Consider the following 27728-nt stretch of genomic DNA (forward strand, 5'->3'; position numbering starts at 1 on the left):
GGTGCAACTTTGAAGATGATGACAGGGTTGTGCCTGCTGACCTGGTAAATATTTAGCAATATCACAAAACCGGATTATTTGATCATTATCACATTGCTGTTTGTGGGATCTTGCTGTGCACAAACTGCCACGTTTCCCACATTGCACCAGTGACTGCACTTTATTAGTTGTAAAGTGCTTGGGAATATCTTGAGATCATGAAAGGCACTATATAAACAAGCTTTTTTTTTTCCCTCTGGCACTCAAGTGCTGATTGGATGCAATTTTTGCACAGCTATATATACAGGCTCTGTGCACACACTTCCACTGAAGATGTGGAGTGCACCAGCAGGTAGGTTTCAGGATGGTTCACGGACAGATGGAGAGGGCACACTCATTCTCAGACACGGTGCAGAGGTTCTGGGGGAGGAAGTCCAGAGGAAGTGGGATGGCCTGGTACCCACAGTGGGGTGGGAGTCCACTTCACCTCCCTGTTTGTTAGCAAGCACCCCCTTTCCCTTGGTGACTCCTAAGAGGTGTCCAATAAGGTAGCGTAGGGTGGCAATAACGCCTTCCAGCTGAAGTCCTCAGAGAATTTCCAGAATTAATGTTGATAGAGTGTTGGTGAAATGTCCCAGAAAGTCTCCTGAAGTGTTTCAAAGGTTCTCTTCAAACCTCCTGTAGCAGCAGACAGTAGAAGATGAAATGTCTTCAAGTAATGCTCAAAATTCTCAGCAGCATTTACTTTGGTTCAGCTGGTCGCTTTTAGAAGAGGTTTTTGAATAAAGTGCCATTCACAAAGTGGCATACCACGTCTTTACTGAGCACCAGCAGGCAACTTAATTGTGAACCGGCTCCTAATGATCTTCTAGGGGGGCAGCCATTGCCATTCAGTTCCTTTGCCAAGATGGTGCCTTGCCCTATGCGTGGGCTAAACCGACCCCATCTTGGACACCTCTTTACCTCTTGGGCACCTGACGTATTCAACCAATATCACAGCACCAGCTCTCCCCCTCCCCCACCCCACCGGGTTTATCTGCTGGTTGGGGAGTCGAGGACCCACAGACGTAGCCTGAAAATTAGTGCCAAGCCTTTCCGGTGTGAAATTAGGAAACATCTCTTCACATAAAGGGTGGTTGAAGGTTGCAACTCCACTGCAAACGGCAATTGATGCTTGATCAATTGTTAATTTTAAACCTGAGATTGATCACTTTTCGATAACCATAAGTATTAAGGGATTGGTGGTGGGGGGATGGAGGGTATATGGGGGTTAGTCACAGGTCAGCCATGATCTTACTGAATGGTGGAACTGGCTCAAGTGGCTGGATGGTCTATTCCTGTGTTCCGACGCTGAACTGAATCTGCTTTGCTCCCACCACACAATTTGGGAGACTCTTTTTCCTAAGGTGTTCATAACAGGTGTTAGGCCCCTTCAATATGTTAAGGGTGGGGGGGCCTAATGCCAAATAAAGGATCCCTTTACAAGGGTCGCTGTTCTACTCAGGATTCTTCGGTGGCTTTTCTAAAATAGACCTTTCTGGGGAGGTAGAAGGAGCAGGTGGTCTCCCGCTGACTCCGCACTCCTAGCCGTCGTGCCATCTCCTTCCCTCCTCCTCACTAAGCCCGCCATCCCCAAAAGATTTTTAAAATTCTTTTACACATGGGATTTGGGCATCGCTGGCTGGGCCAGCATTTGTTGCCCATCCCTAGTTGCCCTTGAGAAGGTGGATGGTGAGTCAGCTTCTTGAACTGCTGCAGTCTATGTGGTGTAGGTGCTGTTAGGGAGGGAATTCCAGGTTTTTGACCCAGCGACAGTGAAGGAACGGTGATATATTTCCAAGTCAGGATGGTTTGTGGCTTGGAGGGGAACTTGCAGGTGGTGGTGTTCCCATGTGTCTGCTGCCACTGTTCTTCTAGGTGGTAGAGGTAACGGGTTTGGAAGGTGCTGTTGAAGGAGCTTTGGAGAGTTGCTGCAGGGAAGCTTGTAGATGGTACACGCTGCTGTCACTGTGCGTCGATGTTGGAGGGAGTGGATATTGAAGGCGGTGGATGGGGTATCAATCAAGCGGGCTGCTTTAACCCTCAATGGAGCTGAGCTTCTTGAGTCCTCTCAGGGCTGCTGCCGGCAAGACAAGCAACCTGAAATGGACTATTCTCGTGGGATGAGCTGACTCTGGAGGGTTACCAGCACCATAGACCTACCTCGAAATTGTAGATGATGCCTGAGGCCTAAGACCTGGTGCCCTTTGGGCCTCTCATTTCAAGCATGCACTATCTCCACAACATCGTATCTGAGCTCAAAAACAAGTCCCAGGCTAATTTCCATCCCATACAGTTCAATTTTGCAATTCCTGTTATTTGACACTTTTCTCCTGCTGATATTAAATAACTGCTCTTGGCATTCTAGATCAGGTTCTGTATCCAACAGTGAGGTAACACTGCTGAAATGCCTCTTCCTAAAAGCCTAAACCCGTTCAATTCAAACAGCAGCGTGGGGCATTCAGCTGCATGAATGGTGCTATATCAATGCAGGTTGTTGTTGAGTGAGAAATGAAAGCACAGGTAGCATAGGTCTGGAGCTCTAGGATTCAAAGCACCAGAGCTCTGGAGATCAGGAGAGTATGTGGGGACGGGGTTAACTGGGCATTGCAGATTGTAATGTAAGGCACTGAGCCACTGCACTAATAAGAGAGTCACATTATGTAAAGACCGGCAAATGCAAAGACGAAGAAAGTGATGATTGTGACATTTTTTTTGGAAAGTTCAAGCAATAACGTGTTTCTTATCTGTGACTAAACATGAGAACAGGAATGACTGAGAGGCCTCACAATCGGCAAAGCCTTTGTGGGGAAGTGGTAAATCACTGATAAGGATGCTTCTAAAGTGGCAAGTCAAGGATAAGGATGCTTCCTCTCAACAGAAATGGTGAAAGTGATGACAAGAAAGAGCGCAGAGCGAATAAATCAGAAAAACTCCAACCGGGACATAAGCTGTGTCAGCCTATTGCCAAGCTGGGTGCCCTGGGCCTTGATAAGGATGGGTACTGGGCAGAAAACAGATTCATTTTTTTTAACAAGGATTGTTGACGTATTCTCGACGCTGTAATCCCTCTTTTATCGGAGAGCTTTATCTGAGATAGTTTTAATCGCTGTATTCCACGTGAAATCTTTCAAGTGAGAAATGAACTTAAAAACATCATCATCAAACAAGAACTTGTCACATACAGACAGTGAATTAACTTAACAAAATATCTGAAGGGGCTTATCTTGGGATAAGTTGCACATTGAGCTGAAGAAGATTTTCGGAAGGGTGACTAAAAGCTTGGTCAAAAATGTGGGTGATAAAGGTGGGGAGATGGTGGCTTAGTAATAATGTCACTGGGTGAGTATTCTAGAGACCCTGATTGATACTCTGGGGCTATGGGTTCAAGTCCCACCATAGCATCTGGTGGAATTTGGAATCAATTAATGAATCTGAAATGTAAAGTTAGTCTCAGTAAATGGTGCTCAACAATTGTTGTAAAAGCCCATCTGGTTCACTAATGTCTGGCCTGCTTGTGAGTCTTGTTGACTCTTAACTTTCCTGTGAAATGGCCTAGCAAGACAATTAGAGATGGGCAGCAAATGTGCTTGCATCCCATGAAAAAAAACAGAGGCTCTGAAAGGAAGGGACAAAGGTAAAAGTTTACAGGAATGAATGTCCACTCATCTGCTGTAATCTTGGTAAAAATAATGTAAATTCCCCTAAAAGCCATCACTTGGACCAAGCTGATCACCTGCTAATTCTTTCCTTCTTTGGCTCATTTTCTATTTTCCTCACATCTTGGTGAAGAAGAAAAGAAGATAGACAGAGATAGACAGACAGATGGATAGATAGACAGACAGATAGATAGATACACAGACAGACAGAGGTAGACAGATAGATAGGTAGATAGTTAGTAGGTAGGTAGACAGATAGACAGACAGACAGAGGTAGACAGATAGATAGGTAGATAGTTAGTAGGTGGGTAGACAGATAGATAGACAGACAGACAGAAGACCATGGCATTGTCAGCCTTTATTATATGCTCAAATCTCTGCATTGGGCCTTAAACTCGTGAGCACACTAATGCAAGTTGTTTTTGTATTGTGAATTTACCTACACCTTCAAGATTTCTTAGAAATGAGTATTGTAGAACCTTATGGTCAGCTGAAAAGATTTCCAACATTTACAAACCTCCAGAGGAACGTGAGGATATGAATAGCGAACGAGAGCGCAACCTGTGCATGTTCAACAGTAGTCGACTCATATTATAACAATTAACGGTAGTAAATTATTGTTCTACCCAGAGGTTCATTCATTTATCAAATGCTAATTATGTTTTCAATGATATACAACCTGTACCACTTCCAAGTTGCATAAACTTGTTGGGAGGTATCAAAAGCTAGGGGGCCATAAAATTTAAGACAGTCACCAATATATCCAACACAGAATCTAGGAGAAACTATTTCACCCAGAGAGAGTGGTGAAAATGTGGAACTCACTACCACAAGGAGTGGTTGAAGTGAATTACATAGAAACATCCAAGGGAAAGCTAGTGTGCAGTTAGTCATTTATGCTCCACACAAACCTCCTCCCAATGCCACCACCTTTATCATTTTTTAAAATTCATTGATGGGATGTGAGCTTTGCTGGCAAGGCCAGCATTTATTGCCTATCTCAAAATGCCCTTCTTTGAGGGCTGTTAAGAATCAACCACATCGTGGTTGACCACTAAGCCTCCATGCAGGTGCAGCACAATCATATCTTATTGAATGGCAAAGCAGGCTCAAAGGGCCAGATGGTCTACTCTTGCTTCAAAGACCTAGTCCTAGTCCCATGAGTACATGAGGGAGAAAGGAATCAAAAGTTAAAAGGTTAGATGGTGGTGTAGTGGTCAAGTCATAGGACTTGTAATCCAGAGACCCAGGCTAATGCTCTGGGTGTATTGATTCAAATCCCACCACACCAGCTGGTGGAATTTGAATTCACTTAATAAATCTGGGATTATAAAGCTAGTCTCAGTAATGGTAACCACGAAACTATCATTGAATGTTGTAAAGGCCCATCTGGTTTGCTAATGTTATTTAGGGAAGGAGATCTGTGCCATCCTTACCTGGTCTGGCCTACATGTGACTTCAGACCCACAGTAATGTGGCTGACCCTTAACAGCCCTCAATGGAGGGCAGTTTGGAATGGGCAATAAGCGCTGGCCTTGCTAGTGAAGCTCACATCCCATCAATAAATTTTTTAAAAAAGATGAAGGGTGGGGGCTGGGAGGAGGCTTGTGTGTGTCATAAATACCAGTGTGGACCTGTTGAGCTGACTGACTGGCCTGGGTCTGCGCTTGTGGACTCTATGGGTGGAATTTGACGCCAGCAGGATTTTACGGTCCCGCCAAAGTCAATGGCCCACCATAATGAGGCTGTAAAATTCCGCTCTTTGTAATTCTGTGTAATATTTGGCTGATATAATTACAGAATGTCCAGGAGGAGTGATATCCCCTTGCAACAACAGAGGAGATTGCTTTGATGGCATGGGCGGGGATGGCGTGTGCAATTGTAAGGTAGGTTGGAACTTTAACTGATGTATGTGTTAACTTCACGCTCTATCGTTATTTAGATGGTGAGCAGCCACTGCTGATACCAGGGCTCATCCCCTGGCATTGTTAGTGGAGGACCTTGGAGACTGGCACCCGGTTAGTCTTCACCGTGTTGAAGGGGATGAGGTAGACGGAGGGGATTACAAACAAAAATGGACGTGAAAAATGCCGGTTCTCCCCCCGGAACTTCCACGAGCCTTCTGGTCGGCAGGAGACTGTGGGATAGCCAAAGTACAAAGGTACTGATCCAAAGTGATCAGGAAATGAGGTGGGAGGCTAGGGACTCAAACGTAGCCCCTCCCCTCCTCACATCCCACCATGTCCTGGTCTCTACCCACAGCCAAGCAATGTGTTCTGATGAAAGCTCCAGAACTGAGCCAATGCAAAAGGAGTGGAGGCCCATGATATGGGTCACCAGGCCTTAATCTCCCAAACTTTATGCTCAGGGAACCAGGAGGCCTGTGAAGGAACGGTTCAGGAATGTTAACCCCTCTTTAAGTCAGGGTCCCAGGCAAGAACTGTGGACACAGTTTCATAACGTAATCAGATTTTTTTTTAACAAAGGCACCAAATATTAGACATAATTCTGGTCTCCGCATTATGATAAGTATAGAGGGAGCTGGAGATGCTGTGAGAAAAGATTTTCAAATATTATACAGAATTGGCAGGTAACACCTTTTGAACAGGCTGTGATTCAATCCTAGAAAAGAGGCTGAGAGGTGACCTGATAGAGTTCTTTAAAATTATGGGAGGGTTTTGATAGGGTCAATGTAGAGATGTGCCCATTTCTGGGGGTAGTCCAAAACTTGGGGGCCATAAATATAAGATAGCAATGAATAAATCCAGTAGGAATTCAGCAGAAACTTCCTCACTCAGAGTGGTGAGAATGTAGAACTCGCTATCCCAAGGAGTATTATTGGTGAATAACACAGGTATATTTATAGGAGAAGCTATATAAACACAGAATGGAGAAAGGATTAGAAGGTTACACTGATGGGGTTGGAGTTGATGGAGGCAAAGGGAGTCTCACCCGATGGTTGGAGAGCCAACTTGAGCCCCTTGTCACTTCTTTTAGGGAAGGCCCACCAAATTAAGGGCCACTCAGTCATTCTGTTCAAGGACCCCGGGGCCAAGAACTGCTGTCCAATCAGAGGCAGGCAGCCCTATTAAATGGCAGCGCCGCCGGGGAGGCGGTAGCTGCAGCCAGTGCGGCACCTACTCAAGGCCTAGTATTGTTGCTGGGTCCCAGGCCAGAGGTGAGCAATAGTGGGAGGGAGTCACTAGGTGGGGGCCGTGTAGGAGGAGATGGGGGGTGGTCAGCAGCAAGGGCGGGTGGGTGATTTTCAGTCCCCCCCTTCCTGATGCTGGGTCCCTTGATCAAGCACCGAGTGCCTCTGAATGAGGGATGCTCCCGCGCCTCTCCAGCCCAACTGGGAGCCTGAAAGCAACCCTGCATGGGTTTGCTTCTTGTGCTGTCTGCATGGTGAGTACGCCACCCGCCACCACTGGGTGAATACCAGTGGCAGCAGGAGGAGGCTCTTAAGTGGGCATTAATTGCCCACATAGGGGCCCCAATTGGCAGAGAGGCAGGAAGGCCATCCATGGGCCTAATTGAGTGGAGGTGACAAGGTGTTGGGACCCCCCCCTTCCAACCTCCCTGATTAGATGCCCTCCCTACCACCAAACCCACTATGGGGGAGGGCATTAAATTACATCCCTAGGGTTAGATAGAGTGAGGGATGGAAGAGGCTCATGTGGAGTATAAATGCTGGGATAGACAAGTTGGGCTGAATGGCCTGTTTCCCTGTGTTAATTCCACATAATTTGACAGATCCACTGGAGTTCAGACCAAATGACCCTGAAAAGCCAACTGTGGTGATCAGTGCATCGTATTGTAGTTTATACATTAAACAGTGGATGCGGGTTCGAGGGAAATGATTAAGTAGCTTTCCAAGACCTGAATGAATTTGCAGGGGTCACCAGGTTTAAGCAGCCATTTGAATGCCAGCCCAGTTTCCTGTTTTGACATTTTCTGTTGAGTGTTTTCAATAACAACCATTGTTTTGCTATAAATGTGTCTTGATTTTTGTTGACCTTACACATTCCTTTACTCTTGAACCACCATTGCAAAATATCAGGACAGACCCGTACTGGAAATTCACAGTTGAAACATTTTGTCATTGATCAGCTCACTTGCTTTAATTCATTTTACCTGTCAGGATCCTATCGTTGTAAATTTTTGCTCAACGTTGTTGCTACTGCCTGACGAATATACTATATTTTGATATTACTTATTTCAGGATGGCTTTGCGGGAGTAGCCTGTGAGAAATGTGCAAAAGAGAGCACATACGGTTCTGACTGTTCTTCAGGTGAGATATGGCATACGGCATTTTATATCTTTCTCCTAGTTGTTTTTTGGGATGTGAGCGTCGCCGACTGGGTCAGCATTCATTGCCCATTCCTGATTGCCCTTGAGATGGGAGGGAGCTCCAGGATTTTAACCCAGCAACAGTGAAGGAGCTGGGAACTTTTTCCAGCCTTCCTTATGGTTCCAAGTCAGAATGGCGAATGATTTGGAGGAGACCTTGAATGTGAACAGGTTCCCATGTGCCTGCTGCCTTTGCCCTTCTAGATGGTAGAGCCCTCGTGTTTGGAAGGTGCTGTCTAAGGAGCCTTGGTGAGTTGCTACAGTGCATCTTGTAGACAATACACACTGCTGCTACTGTGCGTCGGTGGTGGAGGGAGTGAATGTTTAAGGTGATGGGTGGAGTGCCAATCAAGCAGGCTGCTTTACGGTAGCGAGCTTCTTGAGTGTTGTGGGAGCCACACTCATCCAGGCGAGTGGGGAGTATTCCATCACACTCCTGACTTGTGCCTTGTGGATGGTGGACAGGCACTGGGGAGTCAGGAGGTGGGTTACTCACTGCACGATGCTCAGCCTCTGACCGCAGTGTGTCAAATGGCAAACAAAACACGAAAAGTCATACATTTTAATCGTATATAAAAACAGAAAATATTGAGAATACTCAGCAGGGGGAAGACATTTAGTCAGAATTGGGAAAAGTTAGAGCTGTAACAAGATTCGAACAAGGACAAAAGTGAAGGGAGGAGAGATCAAGAGTGAAGGTCTGTGAGAGGATTGGAGGTGAACGTGATTAAATAACAGACTGATGATAGCGCAAGGCAAAAGGGGATGATAATGGGACAAGCAAAGATACAAACCATGGGTCTAGTGAATGGCAACGGCAGATCCATTACCAGAAGTTGTTGTCTGGGAATATGGGAACAGTACTCCCAATGTGCAGTTGCTGAATGTGGTAGCCATGACTCAGTTGGTAGCACTCTTGCCTCTTAGTCATAGCTTTCTGGGTTCAAGTCCCACTCTAGTCCTTAAATGCAAAAATCAAAGCTGATGTTCTAGTGCAGCATTAAGGATGTGTTGGAAGTACTGTCTTTTGGATGAGATGTTAACTTGAGTCCCTGTCTACCCCCTCATGTGGGTATAAAACATTCTATGGTGCTATTTGAAGAACGGCAGTGGAGTTATTCCCAGTGTCCTGGCCATGTATTTACCCCTCAAACAATGTCACAAAAAACAGATGATCTTGTCATCACCACATTGATGTTTATGGGATTTTGCTGTGTGAAAATTGGCATTTCCAACATTACAACAGTGACTGCACCTCATAAGTGCTTCATTGACTGTAATGTGCCTTGAGACGCCCAGTTGTCATGAAAAGTGAATAAATACAAGTCTTTTTTTGGGCAGTGTTGAGTCTGGAAGGTTGTAAAGTGCCTAATCACAAGATGAGGTGCCATTCTCGAGCTTCCACTGAGCTTCAAATGTAATAACATTCGGTCCTGCAGTTCCTGAGCTGAGAGAGGATATGTATCCAATTTTCCTCAGGAAATCAAGTGCAGAGCTTGGCTCCTCTGGCATTCAACCCTGTTTAGAATGGCCCTTTAAATTCCCGTTGGGGGGGTTCATGGTCAGATGTTCCACCTGCCTCAAGGGAAATGTTGCTGGGGAGCTTTTTCCCTTTATGCCCTATGTTGAGACCTGATGTCAATCCTTTTGAGGCCTTCTGGAGGCCCCAAGCCTTCACTGTAGGCCAAGCTAGTTGAAGCTAGAGGGGATTCTTCTTAATTCATTTACGGGATGTGGGCATCGCTGGCTGGGCCAGCACTTATTGCCCATCCCTAATTGTCCTTGAGGAGGTGGTGGCGAGCTGTCTTCTTGAACCACTGCAGGCCATGTGGTGTAGGTACACCCACAGTGCTGTTAGGGAGGAAGGGAGTTACCATCTTTAGAATTAGCATAGCTCCAGTGGAATGAAGGACTTAAAAACATTTCTTTTACACATTTTTTTTCTTCAGCCCATTTGACCTCTTCAGGGGTTCAGTCAGTAGCAATTAAGGCTCCAATGAGTACGGGTTGACTTCATAAACTTCACCTGTTAGAGTGACAAATGTAATATGTGCAAAATGTTGTATCAGTCTGGATGAGTTTCAAAGAGCATTGATCTCTTCCTTCGCAGAGTGTGAATGTGTTCATGGAGACTGCAAAAATGGAATTACAGGAGATGGCAAGTGCACATGTTATTCAGGCTACACAGGCACTAAGTGTGACCAGCGTAAGTACTGTACAAGGAGCTATAACAGTAAGAGAACCGTGCACCATAAATAAACCTATATAAGGCAATATTTACAGAGCACGTTTACTTCAGCATTGAAGCATTGTGTTCTCGGCAAAAGAAATCTCAAAGTACCATTGTATTGTTTATTTAGCTGGCCTGTGTTTAGGCAGGGTGAGAACTTTTGTGTCTGGGAGGGTTGATTTGAGCCTGTATGTTGTCAAAAATCTTAGGTTCCCACAATGTTTACCATTTGCGTATTGGTGCAAATTAGTTTCCAATGCAGTTTGCAAAATCCTGTAGTTTTGGGGTCACCCACAAGTCCACTTACGGTAGGAGACCACTTTAACGGGTGGCATTGCACTCGGTGAGCTGCACAGAGTTATTACTCCTGTCAGCGTGAATGCAGATTGACAGAGTGCAGCAGCAGCCCGTGACCAAGGGAAGACACTGCCACTCACGCTGCAACCCCTGACAGCTGGAAAGCACATCTGTATCTGTGTGTGTCAGGACCTGGCCTCACTGTTCAGAGTCAGAAGGCTGCTGGTTTACACCCCACTCCAGGGGTGGAACTTTCCGCTTGTCGGGCGGGCGCACACCTGACCCGAATGAGCACGCGATGACGTCAGGCCCTATTAAAGAGCTAATCGAATGGAATTTTTCGCTGCCCCGTCCATCCTTACAGTGGGCGGCCGGGCAAAAAGGACAAGCGGCCTTTGGATTTTTTTGCGAAACCACATCCACGGGCGGGATGAGATTTCAATCCATCATTGAAAGAAAAAATTAAAGCTTTTCAAACCAGTTTCTGACACGTTCCTGCTCGCGACAGATTCACGTGAGGGGAGATGTTGTTAACATTTTTTAAATCTTTCTTTTTTATTTTCAAAAATCTTCATCCCCCCCCGCCCCCGAGGCAGCTCCGTGTCTCAGGGAGCTTTTCCTGCGCGCACCTGTGCGTGTGTGCGAACATCCGCACTCACCCTCCTCACCCCCACCCCCACCCACCACACAGGTAGCGCTGAGCGCTGCAGCGCAGGTTTCATGCTAGGCGGGCCTTAATTGGCCCACCAGCGTGAAATCGCAGTCACGGCCCGAGTGCAGGCGGTGGTCGACTTCCCGGCCGCTCCCGTCCGCCCCCTCCGAGCCCACCCGACAAGGACAATATCCTGGCCCAGGCCTTTGAGTGTATGTAATGCAGGCTGACACTTCAGTGTAGTACCGAAGGAGTGCTACTCTGTTGGGTGTGCCGACTTTTGGATTAGACGTTAAACTGAAGCCCAATCTGACTTCTCGGCTGGACGCAAAAGATCCCAAGGCACTTTGCGAAAAGGAGTCCCCAGTGTCCTGGCCAATATTTATCCCTCAACCAACACCATCAAAAAACTTCCATTTGTGGGAGAGCAATTGTGCAAAAATTGGTTGTCACAATTTGTACGTTACAATGGTGACTGCATTGTAAATAAAAATACATAATTGACTGTTTTGAGATGTTGAGAGGCTGTGAAAGGTGCTATATAAATGCAACTTCATTCCCTCGTTTATCATCTTACATCATTCAATACAACAATGGAAACTTGCATTTATATAACACTTTTAACATAGCAAAATGCCCCAAATCACTTCACCGGAGTGTTATCCAAAAAAGTTTGACACTCAGTCACATAAGCGGGACAGTTGGCCAAAAGTTTGTTCAAAGAAGTGGGTTTTAAGGAGAGTCTTAAAGGAGGAGAGAGAGAGAGAGAGAGAGAGAAAGAGTTAGAGAGGCAGAATGGTTTAGGGAGGGAATTCGAGAATTTAGGGCCTAGGCAGCTAAAGATGGTGAAGCAATTAAAATTGAGGTTGTGCAAGTGGCCAGAACAGACACAAGAGTCCAGAAAAAACCTCTGCATCATTTCTGTCATATTTATGGAATACTTCAAGTCTTTTTCTTGATCTTCAAAGCCATTCCCGCTTGTCGGGCACTACAGTGCCCTGAAAATACAAGATGTTCTGAGGAAGCAGCGACTGGAAAGCTAGTGTGTGATTGCTTACCTGGTTACCATACCAATGGGAGCACAAAATGCGAACGTAAGTTATGCTACTGACTACAAGGGAATGTTTTCATTATTCTGTTTAAAAAAAATCCCATCAATAGTAATCGGGTTTATTTACTTTCAATTGTACCAGAGCATAAACTAATGAATGAACTCATATATAGGAAGTAACCTGTTCTCTAGCCATCTCAGCCATGGCACAGTTGATGACATGCCTGCCTCTGAGTTATAAAGTTCTGGGTTCAAATCACACCCCAGAAGCTGGGTACAAAAATGAAGTTTGACACTGCAGTATAGTGGGGAGGGCTACACTGATGGAGTTGCTGTCTTTCAGATGAGAGTTAAACCAAGGCCCTATCTGACCTCACCGGTGGATATAGGAGATCCCATGGTGTTATCTTGAAGAAGAGCAGGGGAGTTTACCCTGGTGTCCTGGCCCATATTTATCCCTCAATTCACACCACAAAAACAAATGATCTGGTCACTATCACATTGCTGTTTGTGGGAGCTTGCTGTGTGCAAATTGGCTGCTGCATTTCCTACATTGCATCAGTGATTACACTTCAAAAGCACTTCATTGGCTATAGAGCATTTTGCGATGGTCTGGTGGTCATGAAAAATACTGTGTAAATGCAAGTCTTTCCTTTCTTTTCCCTATGCAGCCAGTTATATTTAACTCATCGTGTACAGCTTGAAGCCAGATGTGTGCAAACGTCATAAAACATAACCAACAATATATTGTTCTTTTTCCAGCAATTAATCCTTGCCTTCAGAATGTCTGTGGCTCCAATGCAGTGTGCACCTATCTTGCACCCAACACTTTCACCTGTAATTGCCATGAAGGTTACCACGGCGATGGTCAGATCTGCCTACCCATCGACCCGTGCCAGAAAAATTTCGGGAACTGCCCCACAAACTCAACGGTTTGCCGATACGATGGCCCTGGAAAGGTTGGTTCTTAATCTGCTTCAGTACCCGCTGAAAAACTCTATGCCCCGACCAAGCCCTAAGGGGCACGTTTACGAGTGTGCGCCAACGGCAGACAATCTCGTCCCCTGCCCATACGAGTTAGAACAGCTGGTAGCGGGCATGAGATTTTCAGTCAGTGCCATCTTCCCAATAGAACATTGGCCCCCGATGTATTGCTGCTGCTGCTCCTGCTCATGGCGTGTTGTACAACAGAGTGAGAAGGTAGAGGTGGAGAGGAGAAGACATCGCAGGAGGGAATTTGGAGCTCGGGGCCTCAGCAGCTGTAAGCACGGCTGCCAATGGGGGATTGTTGGGCTGGAAGGGGTTAATAATTATTAGAAGGGGCAAGGCCATGGACAGGTTGAGAACAATAAGACTTTGAGAACCGAGGCGTTGCCACCCCATGTGTCAATGTGGGCCAGCAGAATTGGATGAGGTCAATTGCAGGTCGGCCAGGAGAACGCTAGGGTAGTCAAGTCTGGAGATAACCAAGGCACCAATGAGGGTTTCAGCAGTTACTGCTGTTGTTCATTGTGTGAAAGTTTATTCATGCGCAACTGTTGCTTTTTTTTCCCCCCTTTATTCTTTCCTGAGATGTGGGCATCACTGGCAAAAACCAGCATCTGTTGCCTGTCCCTAATTTCCCTTGAACTGAGTAGCTTGCTGGGTCATTTCAGAGTCAAACACATTTCTGTGGGTCTGAAGTCACATATAGGCCAGATCAGATAAGGAGAGCAGATTTCCTTCCCTAAAGGGTGTTAGTGAACCCAATGGGTTTTTACAACAATCGCGGGTAATCAAAGACTACTTTTCAATTCCAGATTTATTAATTGAATAAATTCCACCAGATGTGCTATGGGGAGCTGGATTTGAACCTGTGCTCCTCAGGGTATTAGCCTGGGCCTCTAGATTACTAACCCAGTGACATTACCATTATTCCACCATCGCCCCTATTGTGTAAACTAATACGAGCTGTTAATACACATACAATGTTTACATAAAGGGTATTTTATTAAAACGCCACTTTCATGTAAAGGGAAAGAAAGGGAGACTTGCACATTCCGATGTGCAACATGGTGGATCAGCTCGAATCAATAATCCTCATTTTCTTCTTTTTCCTAGTCTCATTGTCAATGTCAGGAAGGCTACGAGAATCTGTTGGCAGGAATAGGATGTGAACTAACTGATGTCTGCAAGACAAACAACACGTGTGATAAAAATGCCAAGTGTGTCACAGTTAGCCCCGGACAGATTGAGTAAGAAGCTTATGTAATGGCTGCTCAGGTGGCAATGATGTCTAATGTTTACTGAGGGAAGTTAAATGAATAATTTGAGGGTGTTTTAATAGCTTAACCTGCGACCAAGTCTGATATCAGATGCATCTTTTAAATCTGATGCATCTTTGGTTTTGATGGCCAGGGGACGTAGCTTGCCCCAGGGCCACACTTCTGGAAGTTATGCTGGGGTCGTGACCTCTGTTGTTCAACTGTTTGGACTTTTGCTTGGGTCAGTGGATGTTTGTGGAGTCAATGGGATGGCACCTCAATTGCCCACTGCTGATGGCCATCATGGCACTGTGGGCACAGTTCTAGTACCTGCCTTGCCCCGGGCGGACTAAAAGTGGGGTTGAGGCACAAGATCGGCTATGGTCACATTGAATGGCAGAGCAGGCTCAGTAAGGGACAATGTGGCCTACTTTGATCTTTCTTTAATGTTCTCATGCGACTGAAATATCCCCCTGCCCATTATTGGGTGGATGCCCAGTACCCACCCCCCCTCACCCAAGATGCCAGCCATCTCCTCTTTGGACCTCTGTGTAAGGGGGTAAGGGGTGCCAATCCATATTTTTTTTAAAATATCCTAATCTAGAGGTCTTGACTTCTCCCATTGTTCAGCATCCCGACTGGTGCCAATCTGCACCCATCTGAAAGCTGGCACGTCATATCTCCCCTGACATCCAGTCCTCCAATGAGGAGAGCCAAGAACTACTGTCATAGAGCATCTCACTCAGAGAGAGTGGCATTGATCTTCTTTGAATCATACAGTGCCAAAGGAGGCTGCTCTGCCCATTATATCTGTGATGGCTCTCTGAAGAAGCTTTCCAATTTGTCCCAGCCCCTCTGCTCTATTCCCTAGAGCCCTGCAAATGTCTCAATTTTAAGTATTTATCCAATTCCCTTTTGAAAGTTGCTGTTGAATCTACTTCCGCTGCTTTCAGGCAGTGCATTCCAGGTCAGAACAACTCGCTACATAAAAACAATTTCCCCCCGTCTGCCCCTTGGTTCTTCCGCATATGACCTGTGTCCTCTAGTTACCGACCCTCAGGCAAGTGGGAACATGTTTTCTCAATTTACTCTATCAAAACCCTTCGTGATTTTAAAAACCACAATGGAATCTCCTCTGAACTTTCTCTGTTCTAAGCAGACCAATGCGCTTGCCTTGTCTCTCCACATGACTGAAGTCCCTCTTTCCTGGCACTATGCTGGTAGATCTCCTGTGCACCCCTGTCCAAAGCCTTGGCATCCTTCCTAAAGTGCGGGGCCCAAAACTGGATGCAGCCAGACCAGGCCACCTCTTGGTGTGACTTGACAATCTTCAGAGCAACAGGATTTTGTTTTTATTCTTTGATGTGACATGGGCGTCGCTGGCAAGACCAGCATTTGTTGCCCATCCCTAATTCCCCTTGAACTGAGTGGCTTGCTAGGCCATTCCAGAGAGCAGTTAAGAGCCAACCACATTGCTGTGGATCTGGAGTCACGTGTAGGCCAGGCTGGATGAGGGTACAGATTTCCTTCCCTAAAGGGCATTAGTGAACCAGATGGGTTTTCACAACAATTAATGATAGTTTCATGATCACCATTAAAAGACCAGCTTTATATTCCAGATTTTGTCGAACTTAAATTCCACCAGCTGCTGTAGTGGGATTTTACCCCATGCCCTGGGCCTCTGCATTAATAGCCCTGTGGCATTACCGCTACTCCACCATCTCAGCTCGGTCGCTCAGGGAAACAGGGAATAGGGGACGCAAGTGGAGTTGAAGCCCAAGAGTAGTCATGATCATGTTGAATGGTGGAGCAGGCTTGACAGGCCCTATGGGTCTACGCCTGCTCCTATCTCTTGTGCTCTTGTGTCCTGCTCCTTTTCGGTGTGTTGTATTCGCTACAGCAATGGTGGGAGTCTAATGGTACCTGCTGCCCCTCAGGAAATTCAGGAGTTGTATGATTCAGAGCTTCTAACGAACGCCCAAACTGTCATAATGTAAGGTAATTGGTCTTAATACATGTAAATGCTGATCGAGAATTTAATACCATGTGTAAATACCTCAACTAGATGCACATGCAATGAAGCGTATACGGGCGATGGCTTTGACTGCTATGGAAGTATCATGGAGAGAATCAAGGACCTGAACACTCAGTCTGGAGGTCAATGGCAGGGACAACTAACATCAGCCATGTTGTTTTTTGGTAACTTTCTGTTCCCTCAATTTTCATTGAGACTGTGGCTTTCCCAGATCTCGAGTATATCTTGGAACAAAGATGGATGCTACGTGGTCCGTCATGTCTGACTGTGCTGGGCTGTTTCAAAAAGCTATCCCGACCCCACCTAGTAATTGATTTAATGGCAACTCAGTGGCCCCGATTTTAACTATGGGTGGGCTTTGCACGGTTTGGTGGGGGGGGGGGGTGAGGTCAGTTATACACCCACCTGTTCCGGGTGTGTGGGGGCAGTCACAAAGCCGCTGGTCTGAACCCGGTGGATGGAAGAACTGGCTCCAGGGGCTGCCTCCTGGTTGGGAAGGGGCGAAGTCCGTGGCGAGGGAAACTTAGGGCTGGATTTAATTTTCTGACACGAGTTGGAGAACCAGCAGGAAGACCCGTGTCGCTTCGGTGAGGGAGACCCCAACAAACTGAGTGTCTGTCAGGCACCTAAGTAGACAGCGCCGGACCTTCCTCAGGGTTTAGGACCCCGGCGACGGAAATCCCGCCTGCCAAGAGCTGCTGGCCAATCAAAATCCTGCAGCTCTCCAGTAGAGAAACAGAAACCCTGTTTATAAAACTGCCTAGTTGTCGCTGGGGCTTATGACGACGGACGCGGGATCCGGTCTGATTGTGTGATGTCGCGTGAGTGCTGGGGATGAGGGCTCTGGCCTGTTCTCTCAAACGGCCTCGCCCGTACAGTGACTTGCATTTGTAGGACAGTTGCAGCCCAATGGTGGTCTGCAGACCAAGCTTTGAGAGCTACTGGGGATAACGAGTGCTCGATCCCCCGATCAGCTCCCTCGGCTCTTTGTAGCAATCGATAATAATGGGTTTGCCTATAAGCTGAGGCGTAATGAAAGGCTGCTTCCCTGATTAAGCACTCCTGCAATAATTTAAACAGTGGAAAAGCAAGGGGTGGGGGGGGTTATGAGTCTGCAATTTCCTAAGCCGTCTTCCCCTGTAAGTTACTGAAAGAAATTGGAGTTCTTGTACGAAATAACAATTTGCGAAATCCTGTAGCAGAAATTTGATTCATGACACATAGTGAGTGTAGCAGGCATAGGAGGATCAAGTCAACTTTGTTCCTAAAGCTCTCTGCCAGCGGAGTTTTGCAGATGGCAGGGTTTCCTTGCTTGATGTCTTGGTCTGTTGTAGGCCCATTAATGGACATTGGTTGCCATGATTAGTCGACAACTCTCCATTATAGTTGTACCATGGGACCACCAAGTAGTAGAGGGTAAATTAGATGGACCTCTGTCTTTCTCCATTTAGTAGCACCTATGTTCCCTGATTGGAGAAATCAGTCCTATAATTTAAGAAGTTCCAGTTTTGATATATATGCGTGCATTTTCTACTGATATTGTCATAAACTAGAATTTTTCACAAGACTTCATAACATATGTCCATAATTGTACTTCCTTTCTTCTCTCACAGGTACTAGTTACTCCAAGGCACTGACAAATTTGGGTCCTTTTACTTTATTTGTGCCGACCAACAAGGCCTTTAAAGGAGTTGATGTAAGTTACAGGATGTTAACCTGCTGACAAGTATTCTTCTTTATGACTTTTCTGGGTGGGGGTGGTGGTGGGATGCTGGGAGGAATGGTTTGTGCACAGCAAGATGAGGGAGTTAGTGCTGGACCTTGGTGCATTTTGTGTTTTGAACATCTGAGCCTTGATTTTAAAACCAGTAAGAATGGTGTGTAGGTATGAGAGTATTACCAGGCCACTGAGTTTCACTATCCCCTCCTAGTGACATCTTATCATCGCCAAATGAGTTTGGTTAAGGTTTCCCCTGTAGGTGGGGCGTGAGGGGAACGATTTGAAGTTCTTGGGAAGAAACCGTAATATATTCGGCCAGGGGCATTCAGAATCAAAATTGCATATACTGTTAAAGCATGGATCCTTTTAATGTCATTAGACTCCCTCTGCTGGTACATGTGTATGTTGTAGCCTCAAGTCTACAAAATGCACAATGCAATTTTCAGTATACTACAGATAGGGTCGAGGGGGTTAAGTCAGATGCAGGGGTTCCACTTGATGTTCCAAAGTTGCAGCACAATGATGTAATCAGTGCCATGACAGGAATTTGAACTTTTTGATTTTTTTGAGTTTTCAAACATTGCTTTTGTGAAAAATCCTTGTGGGCCAGGAGGAACAGGATTTCATCCCACCAAGACCCCACACCTACCCCACCCTAGGCCCCTCAAGGATACTTTAGACCTTCCCCAACACCATTGCCCCCCTCTGCACACTGGCATCTACTGCCAAAGCCCTAGCCCAACACTGAAGTTATGCCCTTGTGTCCTAAACTTTCCACCCATTAGCACATTAAACTGAGGCCTAGTCTGCCCACTCGTATGGACGTAAATGATGCCATGGCAGGCGAGATCGCCCTGCTGTCCTGACCATTATTTATCCCTCAAAGCAATAGCACTAAAAGAGAGATTATCTGGTCATTATCACATTGCTGTTTGTGGAATCTTGCTGTGCAAAATTGGCTGCCATGTTTCCCTCATTACAACAAAAGTGATTTGTTAGCTGTAAAGTGCTTTGGGATGTCCCGGGGTTGTGAAGGGCAATATCTTTGCTTTTTTTTTTCATGTAATCTATAGAGTTCGACCTCACAGCTTGAAGCAACTATTCTGAAGCGGATGAGATACCTTATGAAAATGTGTAAACTTTTCTCATAACAAATATCTGACATTTTGATCCAGATAAACAGGCTTTTGGCAGACAAAGACAGAACACAGTATCTCGCAAAGCTGCACATCATTGCGGGCCAGCTAAGCATCACAGATTTAAATGCCATTGACTCATTTTACACTTTGACTGGGAGATCAGGAGTGACCATACTTAGGGAGAAGGTGAGTTTGTGATATGAAACAAACATGTTTGTGATTTTGTTTGAGTTTGTGATTGAGTTTGTGATATGAAACAAACATGTTTCATATATAAGAAAACAAGATAAACTTCCAATCTGTCAACTCCTTTCAGTTTATCGAATGGAGGAGCAGATTTGGTGGACAGATGGCCTATTAGGGCCAACTAGGCCTGCATTCACTGGAGTTTAGAAGGATGAGAGGGGTTCTCATTGAAATGTATAAAATTCTGACAGGGCTGGACAGACAGGATGCAGGGATGATGTTTCCTCTGGCTGGGGGGTGGGCGGGGGCGCGGGGGGTTTAGAGCAAGGGGTCACTGTCTCAGGATATGAGGTAGGACATTTAGGACTGAGATGAGGAGAAACCTCTTCACTCAGAGGGTGGCGAACCTGTGGAATTCTCTACTACAGGAGGCTGTGGAGGCCAAGTCGCTGAATATATTTAAGAAGGAAATAGATAGATTTCTAGACTCTAAAGACATCAAGAGGTACGGGGAGAGAGCGGGAGTACGGCATTGAGATAGAGGATCAGCCATGATCACATTGAATAGCAGAGCAGGCTCGAAGGGCCGAATGACCTTCTCCTGCTCCTATTTTCTATGTTTCTATGTTTCCTGCTCACCTTATATATTCTTAATTAGATCACACTTTAATCTGCCATAATTAATGGTTTGGCATTCGTACCAAACAACTTGTGCCGTGCGGGGATTTTTAACTGGGAGCGTAAATCCGCATTCAGGGTCCGGACTGATTTCAGAGTGATGTGAAGTGACACTTTTGGCAGGGAATAATTTTGCAGCATCTGAACAAAGACAAGTTCAATACCAAAAAACAAAAGAAACGTGACACGGCTTCAACATGTGGGAGTCTGGTAGATTCAGGGACAGTGATTGCAGTGTCCAGAAAGTAAGTGGGTCAACAGCTGAAGTACATATGGTCAGTGCATGATCTCCCTAGGCACACTTTGATCGCCTGAAAGAGGCAGAGAGGAATTTTTCTGTATTTCTTTGGTCTTGCCCACAAGATTCCATGACTGTGGAAGTTGTGGGGTATGTTGGGGATGGGGTTTGTAGGAAGTATCTAGTCATAGTACTCCAAGTATCATGTTGTGTGGGGCTTAATGAACCATCTGGTCTTTTCCTGCCTGCCCTTTTGTACATTCATATATCAGACAGGTGGATAATTGGAGCCTGCACAATGGAGATCCCCGGTGTCTATTCTTAGTGTTCCTGCCTCTGTTTTTATCCTGTAACAATTCCCAAATAAATATCATCTACTGGGGGGGAAAAGAAGACATCTTCATTCATTTATTCATTTGTTGCTCCGTGCCTTGGGACTCGAAGACAACCAATAAAAATAACAAAACCTTCCTTTGCGTTTTTTTTTTGCCTGGTACTGCATGAAAGCAGGAAAAGGAAAACCATGATTTGTTCAGTCTATATCCTTCCTATGAGCAGGAGTACAATGCACGATCAGCACTGTGACGGGTAGGCTAGGGACAATAAGCAGCTCAGAAACTTCCTATTTGTATTGTTAAAGTCAGCATGCAAAACACAGGCCACTTACTTAGAACTAAACAACCCAGGATGAACATTGGGGACATTATTTACACAGTTTATCTTAATCGCTTCTCTCATCCTAGAGGATTCAGGATCAGTACAAATGATGTAGTAGTGCACTTGACTGATTGAAAATGTGCGTACAAGCACATTTAACTGGGCTCGATTCACACTGCAACTGCAACCCTGTAAAGCACTTGGATTCGCACCAAAGTTAACAGGGTGCAGCTTGCATCTGGATTCTGTGCCCAACTTGGCTCTGATGTGAAGCAGAGAAAGATTTCACAGCGGGTGCAGTCTCGCTCTCCCTCCTCACCAGGTCAGCATGGGTCCTGTCCCCAACCCTGATAGTGTCAAGGCAGCCCTAAAGAGACACGGAGGAAACTGTAAATACGACAGTGCATCAACAGCTATAGGTAATCCTCAAACACTGTTACTCTCTATGTGTTTTAGCTTTGTTTGTAGTTATCTTGTGTGTTTCTCTTCATTAGAGTGACCAGCTAAAGCTGCGCATTAATGGAAGCAACAAAAAGGCACGGATCTTAACTGGGAATGTCATTGCCTCCAATGGCCTGCTACACATTATTGATAAATTGATGGATGGCATTGAAACCACGGTTAAGAGCAGCAAGGAGGTAAAGTCACACATCTGCGTCGTGTGATGGGTAACCATAGACACACAATGCACTCCATTTGAATGTTTCACTCATGAAATGATCTAACAGAACATTGCTTTTTGAGTGGGAACAAATATTCCACTTTCTCAGGTGGGAATTGTATAGGAGACAGTAGATCTGTGATTGTGAGGTAGGATGACCGACGCTAAGGCTATGGGTTCAGAATCCCACTGGGGCCATAGTGAATCTGATCACGTGTGAGGAGCAGCAGGAAACAGTAGCAAAGGTTGCTGGGCTATCGTAAGAACCTGACTGGCTCACTAATGTCCTTCAGGGGTGGGAACCTGTCACCCCATCTGCCCTGTTCTACACGTGATTCGGGTCCCATGCTACGCGGTTGACTCACAGTTCCCTCAAGGCGACAAAGGATATGCAATAAATGCTAATTTATAAATATGACCCACGTTACAAAATTACAAAAGGCAGCTGGATGAGGTTCACGGATGCAAATCGGACAGGGAGAGTTTCGTGACCACTAGGAATCTCACCCAGTTTTTTTTCCATTAACCTAAGCAGACAGAAAATCTTGGGTGAGCTCCACGGGTAACCCTTCCTGTTTGATTTTTCCCTTGCTGCTCAACTCATGCAGCAATATGGGAACAGGATTAGGCCATTCAGCCCCTCATGCCTGTTCCTCCATTCAGTTAGATCCATTTACTCGTCTTGGTTCTGTATCCCTTAATAATCTTGCAGATCAAAAATTCATCAATCTAAGTTTTGATATTTTCATATAACCCCCAGTCTCCAAGGCTGCTTGTGAGAGAGAGAGAGAGATCCAGATTTCCACAACATACTGTGTGAAGAAGTGTTTCTTGCCATCGCCCCTCAACGGCCTAGCTCTAACTTTAAGGTTATGTCTGTTTGTTCTGGACTCCTGCCCCATAGGGGAAGCAATTTCTCTCTCTCTCTACCCTTTCAAATCCTGTAATTAACTTAAACACTTCAGTTAAATCACCTCTTAATCTTCTACACTCAAGGGAAATGCAAGCCCAGTCAATGCAACCAGTCTTCAAATTTAATCCTTTTAGGTTTCTCACCTATCATTGTCCTGGGTCTTAGATGGGGTTGTCCTTGGTCAGGATCAATAGAAACCGTTGGAGGCAAGGCTGTTGGTAAACTTTAACTTTTATTGAATATTCTTCTAACTATATACAACACAATTCCGAGGCTTCACATAGAACTATCTCTCAGCATCCTATGTTGTCATGTGACCTTACATCACTGATGATGTAGACCACCTATTTACATATTTAATGTTAACCCTTTACACTACATCTCCCCTCAAATCTCTGACCCTATTAAATACATTATTTACATTATCTTACAGCTTCAACTCTGATCATTCAACTTCTCCAACCTGAGGAGAAAAATCTGCCTGAAATTTCTATCTGATGCTCTCTTATTCTGCAATCCATGTTGGGAAAGTCTGTTTTCCGGGCCCATTAATAAGGTTGTGTTTTTCCCTTGCTCCCTCAGAAAACCCTGTATACAATAATTTCAGAAAATGGAAAGTTCAAGAGGTACATGCAATTACTACAGGTAAGAGTCAGTGAAACATTGTACCACTAAATTCAAGAAATTTGGGGAAGAATTAATAGTCACGTTTTAATTGCCTTTTCAAAAAATGCATTCCTTTTGGCTTCCTTAAGAGGTGTAAGTCCAAACTTAGGAAGAGCTTCCATTGGTCAATGCCAGTCTTGTAAAGAACTAAGAAAACTAATAACGTGTCACCTACTCAGCTTGCTCTGCTCAGTAAAGAATGACTTGAGGTGGCTTTGTGCAGATTTTCCCTCTCGTTTCACTAATGTTCTCCTTTCACAACCAGAAATGTGATCTTGCCCAACTCCTAGAAACTTCTGGACCATTTACGGTTTTCGTCCCAAGCAACAGCGCTTTGGATGGCATGGAAGATAGACCACTAGATTACTTGCTTTCAGCAGAGGTAACAAAATGGGAGATTTCTGATATGGGAATGTTATTACAGTACATAACTCTTCACTGGCAGCTTGTAGGTAGACTGGAATTATGTTAGGCGTTTTGATAGGGGTGCAGTTTTGGTAAATTGCCAGTTTAGGAATCACACCAACCATGATGATGTTTCTCACCCCTTGCAGTTGTCTAGCAGTATGATTAAAATGAGACAGTTGAGAGGATCTTCACACATTAATGCGTTACTTTTGATTTCAGTCTTTGTTCTGTAGTAGTACTAAGGCATGAGAGGTCATGAGTTCAAGCGCCACCTCACAGTCTTCAGGGGGTAATATAGGTTGACGCTACTAGTGCAGCACTGAGAGAGTGCCACACTGCCGGAGGTACCATCTTTCGAATGAGATGTTATACCAAGGCCCATATCCCAGTTAGGATAGATATAAAAATCCCTATGCACATTGGAGCAGATCAGTGGAGTTCTCCCATGGTCCTAACTGAAATTTATACATCAACACTTCCAAAAAGAGATGAACTTATCTAATTGCTGTGGAACCTTGCTACGCACAAATTAATCTGGTCAACCAAACAACATGGATTGTACTTCAAAAATAATTCATTTGCTGTGAAGTCCTTTAGGATGTTGTGAGAATGTGAAAGGCACTATTTGATGCAACAGCGGTTTACTGCACGTGTGAGAAACCTGAATGCTGTAAATCTATAAATGCTGGAAGCACTGAGCAGGGCACCTGCAGGGAGAGAGAAACAGAGTTAACCCATTTCAGGGTTGCGATGACCTTCATCGGAATGTAAGACTTTCCTTTAAATGGGATCATTTTCTGAGTTTGTGAATAATTGTGAGCAATCGGCTCAGTGAGTCTTTCTGCTGACTGCACGATTTTGAAAAGTGGTCCTTTCTATGTGAGCGTCAATCTGTTCGGTGCAATGTCAGAAGCGTTTGTGGTGTTGGTAATATCATTCCATTCTTGTTTAGGGCAAACAGAAGCTTAAGGAATTGGTGAAACATCACATCATTCCTGCAACCGAGGTTAGTTCTTGACTAATTGGAAAACAATTGTGAAGCTACAAGGCAAGAGCAAAATACTGTGTATCTTGTTTCTTTTTTTAATGATGCACACAGGCCGTCGACATTGTAGCTGAGCTAACTTTATTGACAGCGCGTTTTCCTAACATGAACACATGTAACTGTACTCTATCAAGACAGGCTCCAACATGTGCTGTCTGACCTTCCATCTCCCAGGTCAGGTTACGCCATGTGTCGTGCAGAGTACTGTATAGTATCTAATACTGGAGTCCACTACCACAATCAATTGTTATCATGACACTGCTGGTGTGGAAATGTGAAATAAAAACAAAACCTGCTGGAAATACTCAGCAGGTCAGGCAGCATCTGTGGAGAGAGAAGCAGAGTTATCGTTTCAGGTCCACAACCTCTCATCAGAACCGGAAGAAGTTAGAGATGTAGCAGTTTATAAGCAAGTAGAGAGCCTGGGTAAAAAGGGACGAGCGTGGGGGCAGGGGGTGGTTGCGCTGGTGGGGACACTGAAGGAAAGAACAAAATGGAAGGACTGTGATAGGGTGGAAGGCAGGAATGATTAAATGACAAAATGGATGGTGTGAGCAAAAAGCGGCAAAATGGAAGAAGTAAAGAAACAAGAGATGAGTCTCGAGGAGCTGTAAATGAATCAGTGCCAGCATCTGCTGTCCGACTAACTGGAAGGAGAGGTTATGATCTGAAATTGCTGAATGCAATGAGAGTTGTAAAGTGCTTAATCTTTGGGGCAGCATGAGGAAACATGTGAGTTCTTGTGATCTGGGATACATTGCCTGAAAGCAGATAACATTTAAAAAAAGAATTGAAGAAATGCTTGAATAGAAAAGTGATTTCAGGGCTATGTGGAAGGAGCAGGGGAGTGGGGTCAATTGTATAGGTCTATCACAGGCACAAAGGGCCAAAAGGCCTCCTTCTGTCCTGCATCATTCTCTGATTTTGTAGGATGAGGTGCTGTTCCTCAAACTTCTGCTGAGAACAGGTTAGGACGTGAAAGACACCCCAGAAAATGCAGAGGCTGGAATTTTCCAGCCCCACCCCGCCTCCCAATGGCGGCACCTTCCAGTCCTGCCGGCGTGAATGGACGTTTAAATGGCCGGCCACATTTTCCATCCCTGCCTCAGCTACAACAGGGCCGGAAAACTCTGCCCGGAGCGTGTGTAAGTGCTGAGGAAGTGGGAGATCTGGGAACTGGGGTAAAAGGAAAGCCTAAGGTCAGGTATGAAATTAAAATAGATCTAAAAAATACAGGTATAATGCAGAATTACATTGAATCACAGCATGGAAACAGGCCATTCTGCCTAACTGGTCTATGCCAGCATTTGCACTCCAATGTAGCGTCCTCCCATCCCTTTTCATCGCCCTTTATCAATAGCCTTCTATTCCTTTCTTCCATCTGGGCAGGATTTTTACCTCAGCAGGCGGGCACGTGTCCCGATGTCAACGCGCGGTGGCGCGATATTTCGGTCAGCGGGCGCGCGCCGGAGTTGACAGTGTGCCCGCCGACAATTAAAAGGCCAGTTAAGGCCATTAGCAAGGCCATTGAAACAAATGTTTCGCTGCCCGTCCAACCTTACGGTGGGCGGGCAGGTGAAAAGGCCAAGCGGTCTTTGCATTTTTCTGAAAACCTCATCCATGGGCAAGATGAGGTTCCCAACATCAAATAAAAATAAAATAAAACTTTTAAAATTTCATTTATTACATGTCCCTACTCACGTGACAGAGTCACATGAGGGGACATGTTTTACAACATTTTAAAAATCTTTATTTCTAATTTTTAAAACTGTTCATTTTCAAGCGCGCACTCACTCACGCACATGCACAAAGTTCATGCTCGCCCCCACTCGCCCACCTCCACCCCCACACTGGCAGCACTCAGAGCTGCCGCTTGCGTTTCACACTGGGCGGGCCTTAATTGGCTCGCCAGCCTGAAGTCGCGGTCCGGCCCCGATCGCGGGCCGTGATTGGCTTCCCGACTGCCCCTGCCAGCCCCCGCCAAGCCCATCCGACAAGGGCAAAACTCTGCCCCAAGTGTGTGTCCGGCCTCACTTTAAATGCATCTATACTATCCACCTCAATCACTGTGGTAGCAAGTTCCACCATTCTCTAGGTAAAGAGGCTTCTCCTGAATTCCCTATTGGACTTATTAGTGACTATCATATATTTATAGCCACTAGTTCTGGCCTCTCCTGCAAGTGGAAATACCTTCTCCAAGTCTGTCATATGAAGTTGCTAATTTCAATTATCAGACTGGAGGGTCATGGGATGGCTAGGAAAAAGATGAGACGGAGGAACCTTTAATGTAACTCACTGGGTTAAGAATTTCATGGGATCGGACTGATTTACATCCTGCCCAATATTAGCCACCACTGACTTTAGTGGGTATCAAATTCAGAAATGGTGTGAAACCAATGTTGCCCTTGACCCCGTTGGTTTCCAATGTATGGCTTAGGCCAGAATAGGCCCCAATGATTGTTCCTGAAGCTTGAATTGTGTACAAGTTCAGTGACAGAGAGGTCAGAGTGAGAATGGGGAGGAGGGGATGTTAAAATAATGAATTACAAGTAGCTCAGGGTCATGGCTACTGTGGACGGGATGGAGGGTTCAGACAAAACAAGGGCCCACTCTGGAATTGGTCTCCCCAGTATAAAGAAGGTCACACATTAAGTAGTGAATGTGGTATATTAGGGGGTCTTGTGACATGTTGGGCTGTGTCCCTGCCTCTTGAGCCAGAAGCTCCAGGTTCAAGTCCTGCTCTAGGACTTGGTGTTCAAGGAAGGAGCATTCATTATGTGGCCAAACAGGTTAAGTATCAACTTGTAAATCCTTCCAACACGTGCCAATGGCAGGCAGTAAGATCAGGGGAGAGATTCCTAGCTAGCCATGTGATGGAAAG

The 27728-nt window shown here is 45.4% G+C and overlaps 1 protein-coding gene across 1 annotated transcript in view; it reads left to right on the forward strand.

Annotated features, from left to right (window-relative positions):
- Positions 1–27728, forward strand: part of stab2 (stabilin 2) — a 173861-nt gene that overhangs the window by 19451 nt on the left and 126682 nt on the right. The window contains exons 4-16 of the mRNA XM_078567771.1: positions 5478–5563; positions 7900–7969; positions 10139–10234; positions 12176–12301; positions 13021–13217; positions 14359–14492; positions 16567–16700; positions 18150–18232; positions 19432–19581; positions 21649–21792; positions 23311–23373; positions 23660–23776; positions 24755–24808. Of these exons, the coding sequence (XP_078423897.1) occupies positions 5478–5563; positions 7900–7969; positions 10139–10234; positions 12176–12301; positions 13021–13217; positions 14359–14492; positions 16567–16700; positions 18150–18232; positions 19432–19581; positions 21649–21792; positions 23311–23373; positions 23660–23776; positions 24755–24808 (1454 nt within the window). The remainder of the gene's footprint in view (positions 1–5477; positions 5564–7899; positions 7970–10138; positions 10235–12175; positions 12302–13020; positions 13218–14358; positions 14493–16566; positions 16701–18149; positions 18233–19431; positions 19582–21648; positions 21793–23310; positions 23374–23659; positions 23777–24754; positions 24809–27728) is intronic.

Source organism: Cetorhinus maximus, chromosome 22 (genome assembly GCF_964194155.1).
Source record: "Cetorhinus maximus chromosome 22, sCetMax3.hap1.1, whole genome shotgun sequence".
NCBI lineage: Eukaryota > Metazoa > Chordata > Chondrichthyes > Lamniformes > Cetorhinidae > Cetorhinus > Cetorhinus maximus.